Source organism: Patella vulgata, chromosome 8 (assembly GCF_932274485.2).
Source record: "Patella vulgata chromosome 8, xgPatVulg1.2, whole genome shotgun sequence".
In the NCBI taxonomy this organism is placed as follows: Eukaryota; Metazoa; Mollusca; class Gastropoda; family Patellidae; genus Patella; species Patella vulgata.
This window is the reverse complement of record NC_065886.2, coordinates 16,518,311-16,528,791: the sequence shown is the minus strand read 5'-3', so window position 1 is coordinate 16,528,791 and position 10,481 is coordinate 16,518,311. Positions and strand designations below refer to the sequence as shown.

The following is a 10,481-nucleotide window of genomic DNA, read 5'->3' as shown; positions in this document are numbered from 1 at the left end:
ACAGAACACGGGAATGTCTTACTCAGCTCAGTTATATATACAATCAGATATTCAGTGTTCACGCATCATTTTTCATTTTATAATTTACTTATCAACAAACAATCACAAGAAAAAAACTCGGAACGCAGTACAGATATTGACATTATAGAATTTTTACGGCATCCGATTAATTACTTGAATCAGTTATTATCCGACTCTTGCAGTTTATTTCTAATGAAGCTAAGACTGAATTTCTGTCTTCGGCTAACTCGGATCTTCGCTTAGATCTAACTTATGCGATGTTTACTGTATTTCATAAAAAATGTCTTCATATGGACAATTAAGATAAAACAGAAAAAAACTACAACGTACCCACCCCAACTTGTACATGGCAAATCTTGTTATACAGGGTGGGGGGGGTCAAATGATTAGTACGTGCCATAAGATCGGTCATTTGAATCAATCAACTTGCGTAGTTTCAATTCCACGGTTGTATGTGACAAAAAAGGGTCGCCTGTTCAACCTCGTGGGTTTTCTCTGGGTCATCCGGTTTCCTTCCACTGCTAAAGACCCCTACACGCAAGCAAATTAGGGAAATAAAATTGAACCATAAGTCTCGAAATGATCTAGTTTGTATCGAGTGGACATTAAACCCCATTTCTATCTCTCTTCCCTATTATATTGTTGTTTAAGTCATGGGCTTGATCCATTAATTGTGTGTAGAGGAGTAGGGGGTAATGTTGCTTTTATACCTAACTTTGTGGGCTTTCCCCAGGTACTTCGGTTCCCTCACACTTCTAATGATCTCTGTGCTCAAGCGAATTATCGATACTGTAAAAAATATAATAAATGTTATGTTGATCTGAAAATGGCCCATTGAGTATTTAGTGGGCATTTAGCCCATCCCATTTACAGAAAGAAACTTTTAGTTCTCTTAGCGATAGAATGGGATCCACTTCACATCTGGTTCAAATGAATCAAGCCCAAACGAAATGTAATGCAAAGCAACACAGATGTAGAAAGAAACAAGGGGTTAGATCGCCCGCCAGCAGGAATACCTTATGTACGAAACGACTATATTGTGGTACGAAATAACACTTGGGAACAGTTGGTATGAAACGACTATTGTGTATTCTAATTCTCGTTCGACAGCCATTTTTATTAATTTAGCGCAGCCCTTGGATTTAGGAAAAGGAACTAATCAATTTGAGGTACAAATCTCGTGCATATTCTAATTCTGGTTCGGCATATTTAATTTGTTTCAACTGATTTCAACAACATAGGAAAAGGTACGAATCAATTTGAGGTACGAATGAACTTAGTAACGAAACATCCAGGTTACGAAACAACTTGCACCCGGGGAGATAACTCGAATGAATAAATTTCCTTGTAACCGGAAGTTTAATGGACGACAAATTTATGTTGTTATCGAATTAAGCACGTTTGCTTGTGTTAAACAGGGGTTATTTTTTCAAGGTAGTTACTTATTACGTAGTTTATGTACACTAATTTGTTGCAAAGATAGTATTAATTCTGATTTCGAAGTCAGTTGGGTTGTCAGTTTCATTTTGTGGTATAATTCTTCCAAAAGATGCAGGTGTGAAGCGAAGGTTATTTTAATTAATGATGTCATACTTAAATGTTACTTTCAATTTCCGGAGTGTGGACCTATTATTTGTTTGTTTTGCGGCATGGTTTTGCTGTTTAAGACTTTAACTTTCTTTATGTAGCCAGTAGTCCTAGGCATTATTATTTTCAAGAAGAAAATTAACAGAAGTGTCAGACGTTACACTCCTTTCTCTTACTTCCTGATCCTTTTCTAAGTATTGCAAGGAATGAGGATTTCTTAACATCACTCACTCACTGTATGATGTCAGATAGCATAATTCTTGACACAGTAATAGAGTGTGAAAACTACAAAATTATTGCGCTTGACAATCCATTTACTGTAATTTAATCTGATGAATTCTATGTTAGACCGTCAATTTAATGACAAAAGTTAACAACAATCTGAAAATTGGACGGCTATTAACGGTATCAAATGCAAAATAGACCTAGAATAACCTATATGGTGTGGTATTTCAAGTTTGTTGAACTGTTTGTAACAAGGAGGAGGTTTGGTGAATGAGTAGTCTTACATGTAGTCGACTCTTGTTTATGATTCCATTTTTTGGGCAGGACTGTTTGCCCAACTTTCAGGGTTTTCCCTGTATTCCTTGTCACTTTTCCTATCACTCCTAAAAAAGACAAGCTTACATTAACAAGCAAATAAACACTTGTATTACCCTCTCTCAAATTGAATGATTTTATTTACCATGTATTCTTGTCTTTTTTTACTAGATGGATGGTTGATCTGAACTGAATGGAGAACAATTATGGATGAAGATCCAGGATTTCAGTTCAGCATTGATCCACTCGGCGATGGACTGGGTTGTCAAGGATGTGACAAGTTACAGAAACTTGTTGATAAACACCAAGAAGAAAAACAGGTCAATTATAAAACCCTGAAACAGAAAATAGTATCAACAGATCAGCTGATTAAAAGATTTCGTTCTAAATGCGAAGAATATGATCAGCAGAGTAAAATGTTGGAAGATGTCACAAGAAAATTAGAGAGAAGCAAACGCAACACAGAAACAGTAAATAGCCAACTACAGACATCCCTTCAACAGCTCGAACCCCTTAAAAAACAAGCAGAGAATCTGACCACCTCCTTACGGAGAAAAGATTCCACAATACAAACTCTAGAAGATAAACTGCAAGCAGCTGAGAAGCTTCGAGCACAGTTTGAGGCAGCCAGTCGCGTTCACGACTCTGAAAAACTGAAAATGGGAAAAGAAGAAAAGGAGCGGAAAGCTTTAACTAAAAAAATTGATTCGCTAGAAGCACTGAAACTAAAACATGAGAAAGAAATAACCACATTAAAAGAGTCAAATAAAAATTTAAAAAATGAAAATAAAACTTTAGAGAAAAAATTAGAAAAAGCTTCACAAATGAACTCGGGCTATCTTAGTGATGTACATTCTAAACCAAAGAAAAGCAGCAAAAAATCAAACACTAAAAATAAAACTCTCCTCACTGTTGATGATGTTTCTACGAACAAAAACATTCCCTTTACATCAAGCGATAATACTGATAATGAATTGAACGAACCGGTTGGTTTCATGGAACAAGATTCTTCAAGTGAAGAAGAAATAGATCTGGATCATGATTTTGCCATAAGCCCCTTAACTGTACTTTTATCCCCCCTCCCACCCACACCCCAAACCTTTAATTCCACAGATGAAGATGATTGGGATGATGGATTCGGTACAAATGATGTCGAAAATCTGTCAGATTCAGAAACTGAAGAAAATGCTAGTAAAAATATTGGAAGTCTAGAAGCTGAGAGAACAGAACATCCACAAGATCCCTCTTCTGACACAAATAGTAGTAAAATTATCGATACCCCTGGTGGAAATCTAGATGTTGAGAGAATGGAACATCCACCAGAGACCGATCATGGCAGTACAATACAATTTAAACCAGATGATAAAAAGATTTCAATTTATGGGGAGCCAGATAGTAGTCCGTCTTCTACCCAGAAAGATGAAATTATTTACGACCTTCCAAGTACTTCACGATTAACAACACAATGTAGCAGTCAACAAAATGAATGCTTAAATATTCCGAAGGACGACACGTCTAATCATATTAACAAAACAGAAATTTATGAAAATTCTATGAAACAAGATAAAGAGGACAGTGAGCAAGACATACATGTAAAACCTCTTAAGGATGTTCTGACTACTTCTTCAAATCATATTGACATCGATGGCCAATCAGACTTTAAAAAATGCACTGTATCAGATGCTTCCGTAATGAACAAAAATTTTAATTCTGAATCATTGTTAGAAAGTAATGTAAGTGACGTGAAAAACTCTTCAATTAGTTTTATAGATAGAAAATCCTTAGTTTTATCAGAAACAATGAAGCAAACATCATATACCAATGAACACAACCTTTCCTGTGATATTATAGACTCTAGTCCAGTTAATGATGATAAAAACACCATGAATAGTCCAACAGACATTCAGTCTTCAGTTATATCATCTAATATGAAACTGTCATCAGAGTTTGATAATACAAGTAAAGTTAATGAAGTTAACAATATGAACAGTGTAAAGAATGTTTCTTTGGTTCAGTCTGATTTACATAATTCAGAACATGCAGTAAACCCAGCTTTAAACAATAAGATTATCAATTCTTCAGAAATTAAGAGTAACATCACAAAAAAGATGTCAGCAGAAGCAGATAAGACAAATGTCACAATAGAATCTGTACCGAAAGCTGCACTCATTGATACTACAGTGACTGCCACTCCTCCAGGAATAAACAATCCTGATCCATCTACTTCAGAACACAGCACCAGTTCTTCTCTGGAACCTAGTAATGCATTCACTACCTTTCCAACTACCATATCAAACAGAATATCTGCACCAGCTACTAATTCCATTTCAGATTCTAGATCGATTACCAAACCAGTGTCCAACATCATATCTGCTCCAGCTTCTAACACAACTTCTTCCCTTGAACCTAGCACAGATTCAGTTTCAGAACTTATTTCAGCTAAAAAGCCTAGCAACATTACTGGTCTTACTCCAGATTCTTACAGCTTACCTTTTCCAGAGTCTAGTGCTAGATCTGCTAAAGCCACTAGCCCAATGTCTACTCCAAATCCTGGATCCGTGTTTGTGGCTGAGACTAGCAACAGATCTGCTAAAGACACTTACCCAACTTCAACCACAGAGCCTAGATCCACACCTGTTGCTGAAACTAGCATCATATCTGCTAAAGACATTTACCCAACTTCTGCTCCAAAGCCTAAATCCACATCTGTTGCTGAGACTAGCATCATATCTGCTAAAGATATAATCCCAACTTCTTCCCCAGAGGGCAGAGCCACACCTGTTGCTGAGACTAGCATATCTGCTAAAGATACTAACCCAACTTCTAACTCAGAGCCTAGATCCACATCTGTTGCTGAAACTAGCATCATATCTGCTAAAGAGATTAAACTAACTTCTGCTCCAGAGTCTAAATCCACATCCGTTGCAGAGACTAGCATCATATCTGCTAAAGATATAATCCCAACTTCTTCCCCAGATGGTAGAGTCTCCCCTGTTGCTGAGACTAGCATATCTGCTAAAGATTGTAACCCAACTTGTATACCAGAGCCTAAACCCACGTCTGTTGCTGAGACTAACACCAAACCCGCTAAAGACATTAACTCAACTTCTACTCCAGAGCGTAGATCCATATCTGTTCCTGGGACTAACACCAGAATTGCTAAAGATGTTGCCCCAAGTTATATTCTAGAGTCTAGATCCACATCGGCTGCTGAGACTAACACCAGATCTGCAAAAGGCAGCATCGCAACTTCTGCTACAGAGCCTAGATTCTCACTTACTGAGACTAGCACCAGATCTGCTAAAAATATTTGCCTAATTTCTACCCCAAAGCATAGATCCTTATTTGTTTCTGAGACTAGCACCATATCTAATCAAATGGTCACCGGCAGTTCAGAATCTTCTGCTGTAAGCAACCCTGCAACAGGTGATTTTTCTAAAGAGGACATTTCTCCTGAAATGACAACTTTAAATAATTATAATAATAATAATATCAAGACTGTTGTTAATGTGAAGGACATTGATGATTTTAAGAAGGGGAACATTACTGACATAGATGTAGACTTTAAAAAAGTTGATGACATTCCAATTAGCTGTGATAATGTTATTTTCAATGATTTGAAAGATAGTGAAAATAAAAGAATTCTTCCTGATAAAAATTTAGTCATGGAAACTAAACATGTAGATGATAAATCTTCTGAAAAAATGTTTGTGTCTGTCAGCAACATCGAAGATACACATTCAACTGAACATCTTGAAGACGAAATCATGACAACAGACACAACTCTCCGAACTGGACGGAAGAGACGAAAAGCTTCTAAACGTAAAATGAAAGATGAATTCACTAAAATAGTTGATAAAACAAAGCCTAGTGATATGGTTAATACCATCAATAAGGAGACTGAAGGACATAACCAACATCAAAATATTCTCAAGGGCAGAAACAAGAAGGTAACAGTTCCCAAATTCTGTCCAAATGATGATGAGACTGAATCAAAGAAAATATTTAAGCCTATCATAGTCACTCAGAAATCAACAGGATTTTTACTCAGTGGACAAGACTTGACAGATAATCTTACAAAAGGACAATCAAGTAAAACAAAAGGGAAGCAAGGTTTGTCTAAATCGTCTGATGTTAATGACGAGAAACCGACAACCAGTGATATCTTTGATGACATGTTTCAATGTTTGTCTCGGCCTATATCCCCTTTTGACCTTCTGCAGGTTCACAATCCCATCTCTCCCCTTCCACCATCACCTGCTATAACTACAGAAGAATGGATGGACAGTGAGCTTGCAGGTTTCGATGATGCAAACGTTGATGATACAGCTGTTATTGATGAGATGGACAGATCTAATATTACACTGCCCAGCTCCCTTCCTAAGACTAAAGATTTGGACAAACTTTCTGTTGAAACTGCTGATGGTTCTCATCCACCAACTGATAAAATCGCAGATGATGCCAATGTTAAAAATGTCACAAAAACCAGTATCTCTAACACGGAAAACACTTTGCAAACTACAGACAATGAATTAACATGCAATAGTGAGGTAAAGAACAAAAATCTGCCACAAATTTCACAAGAAGACGAAGAAGTCGAAAACATAAACGCTGATGTTAAAAGTGAACAATCAGAAACCAACAAATCTAGACCACAGAAAAACAAAAAACAAACCATTCTGATTTCAACTACAGAAATGAAAAATATGTCTCTCAAGAAAATAATCAAGCGAAAAAGCACAGAAGTTGATGACACAGGTTTGAATAAAATACTGAAACCGGAACCGTTTGAATCCGTGACTGGAAATTCTTCAAATCTTGGAGATACACTGCCTTCAGTTCAGCAAATGTCAGTGATCAGTCCGGAAACAAAACAAAGTATGAAGAATGATTTGGAAACATTAATGTCAGCTGGGCAACCAGAAATTATGACATTTCTGCATAAATATTTCCCTAACAATAGTTCATATTCGTCGTCATGGCATCATTTAGTGTTGGTTATTCATCAAGTTTTAAAGAACATTAACACCGAAATGGTGTATAATTGTTCACAGGGAGATAACTCTTTCAATACCCCCTTGATGTTAGACTGTGAACATCATTTAATACAACTCCTTCAGCATATCTCTAGTAAATTTCCTATGTGCAATTTACATTTCTTCTTAGACATTCTATGGACGAGTGCGATCATAGAGAGCGATGACGTGTGTTCAACAGCATCGATTTGTCGTGTTTATACGGCTATATGTAGATTAAATGGTGACCTAGAACAAGCGCGTGTGTTGATTTATCAAATAGTATATTCTACAAAGAATAGAAGTAATTTAGTGTTACGTTTATTAGCAATTGTTGGCGTGTGGCCGTTAATCTTAGATCGTGATTTTCCGAAAAACAGCATTATGCCCTCTGTGATTGAACATGTTGTGGTCAAATATAGTGGACAATATAAACAGAATCAGCCACAGATTTTCGCAAAGTTTTGTCAACTCTGTGGCTGGTCATGTGATCTCCCTGCCAATAACAATAAAAAACTATTATCTAACTTAATCCAACTGCTGAAGGATCATGAGAAACATCCAGATAAAGTGTATGAGATTATGGCTGGTCTGAAACTTTTATTACAAAAAGAGGACTGGTTGTTTTTATACACAGACTTTATTAATGTTCACATATCATCAGGATGTCAAAAATGGTGTTACAGTAAAACGACGCCGTGGGGCATAGATCCGGTGTATCTCGTATCCATTTTAAAAGTACTCGGTGACGTGCTGGTTCCTGAAAATTCAGAATACTTTAAGATTAAAAATCAGAATATCCAGAGTTTGTTGACGACTTTTCTAATACCGACGCTGCTTAAACAAACCCCAGTGACTATTGTACCGGACTGTGCTGTTGACGTTATAATGAAGTTATCTCCCTATGCCCCACAGTTTTCAATGACCAATTTGTATCGTTGGTACAAAAAGATAAAAGCTGTTATACCCCAGCAGATAAAACTTAGGTTACAACAGACGCGGCATCATTTACTAGAACATCTGCCTAAATTTCAGTGTGCAGAATTTGTTTAACAACCCACTAGTTGATACTCTTCTTTAATATATAAAGAGCTGCTGTTATTCAGGGATGTATATTAGGAATTTTAAGACTAAATCTTGCTAGTCATGTTACTCATTTAAACCATCTTTCTCTACAGTGTCAGATGAATTGTGGCTTGAATTATTTTAAATTTAGCATATCTGTTTATTTAATTCAGTTCAAAGTTGAGATGATTTGATGCTTTTTTTCAGAAAAATGTGATTATGTATAAATTGAGACCCAAATTTTTTGTTGTAGTTTATTGTACATTCAGTGTACATTTAAATCACAATATCTTCAAAATATATTTTGATGAAATTGCAAAATTCTAAATTTTGAAAATATAGGGTGGGGGGGTGGGTCTCTTTTTTTTTACATTTACATGACATACGCTTATATGTAGAATCTTTCTATTAGAAAGCAAAGACCCAACACTTAAGATCCATTTACAAATAATGATTCAATAATTATCAACTAAAAAAAATAGGCTTTCAACCTTTCGTCTATCTTTTACCCATGCCTAATCAGTTCTGTGTTCATTACCCTTGTATGAAATGAAATGGAGTTTAACATCCTACTGTTCTGCTCGGACTGGGCTAATGAATACAGGCATAAGCCATACAGTTTGCTACAATGGAAATTTTGCCCAGACAGTGGTGCTACGGCCCATTCTTATATTGAATTCAGTTTTTCCTCCCCAAACTTGTATAAAGTTGAATCTAGTCATTTCTAGGAATTCATAATCACAGATTGTAAAACCTGTTATATCATTAAAAAATTCACAACAGTTCTTATGGAAGACAATTATTACTAAATTTAATCAATCTACTATGATTCTCTTGTTATTTTCAAGCATAATACTGATAGTCAGAAAGAACATTGGTGGAATCACTTAAACAATTTGAATAGTTAAAATCACTTAAATAAACTTTTCATTGGTTTAAAGATTATGAAATCCTAATGTGTTACATGTATATCATGGACCTAATTTGTCCATGGTAATATCATCTTTTTGTTCAAATTATATTGTTGTGCGTGTATTTAAATTAGAGCAGTAGATCTACTATTTAATTCCTAGAGCATGTGAGTCCAAGGAAACGGAATAATAATTAATATTTTTGTAAATATTTTGTACCATGCATGGTAGACCTATGTTTGTTGTTATCGTTATATTTTGTTATGTATAGAAAATATCACTCAGATTGTATTAAAATATGTTTAAAATATATTTATAATATACACTCATTACAGTATTAATTGGTTGTATGGCTGATTGGTCTAATTAGGTTTGAATGCCCAAATTTGTATATTTCCCTGGTTTCATGCTTCTTTCCACATTTAAAGAATTGAAATGGGGTTTAACGTCCTATTTTTCTGCACCGACTGGGCTAATTAAGATGGGCGTTGCCATACAGTGTGCTATGAGGGAAATTTTGCACGGAGAGCAGCGCTATGGCCTACTCTTATCTTGAATTCCATCTGCCAGTGGTTCTTTTATGTGCATGCCAATGTGTATACAGGACCTAGGTTGTTTTGCCTCTCCGCCCTTCACCCACTGACAAGGGGAAGCCATGTTGGAAAATGTGAGGAATTTCTCGACCAACCCTGGGATCGAACCCCGGACCTCTTGTTTACTGTGCCAACTCCTGAGCCACCGAGGCTTACTCCATATTTAAAGACCATCGAGTGCAAGTGAGTTATTGCAATGGAAATATACCATGTTTTTTTGTCCCTAAATGACTTCTGCTTCTCACACTCTTTGGTTATTGTTTAAACAGATGTTCATCCAATTGGTCCACTATGCCAGGGATGTAACATAATATATGACGATTTATAACTATCACTATGAACACAGGTGGACCTTGCTTTGTCGTCACATCGGAACAACTAGTCTCACTTTGCTTGTTAGCCATGAAAAGTGAAGTCCAGACTTGAAAAACCCTGAAGTTTCTTCTAAGCCCTGTCTGCTCAACCACCACAACCCGAATGGTTAGCATGTGCGTGCTGTATCATATGGTCTGTCATTGAGTCGGCTGGCATGGTTTCGATTCCCCAGTTGTACGTGACAAGGAATAGGTTTTCTCCGGGTCTTCCCACTGCTAAAGATCTCTATGCGCAAGTAAATTATTGAAATAAAATTGAACCCTAATTTGTGTCGAGTGGACATTTAACCTCATTTCTCTCTCTCCCCTTCTCCAGAAGTTAGTGCTTGTTAGGCAATTAAATGATGTTTACTTCTTGGAAAATGAAATGAGGTT

At 36.3% G+C, this 10,481-nt stretch overlaps 1 protein-coding gene across 1 annotated transcript; it reads left to right on the top strand.

Annotated features, from left to right (window-relative positions):
* The first annotated feature begins 1,375 nt into the window (after window positions 1-1,375).
* Window positions 1,376-9,414, top strand: LOC126830018 (uncharacterized). Its single transcript, XM_050560221.2, has 2 exons — window positions 1,376-1,455; window positions 2,320-9,414. The coding sequence occupies exon 2, from the start codon at window positions 2,355-2,357 to the stop codon at window positions 8,214-8,216; it is 5,862 nt and encodes a 1,953-aa protein (XP_050416178.1). The 5' UTR covers window positions 1,376-1,455; window positions 2,320-2,354; the 3' UTR covers window positions 8,217-9,414.
* The last annotated feature ends 1,067 nt before the right edge of the window (window positions 9,415-10,481 follow it).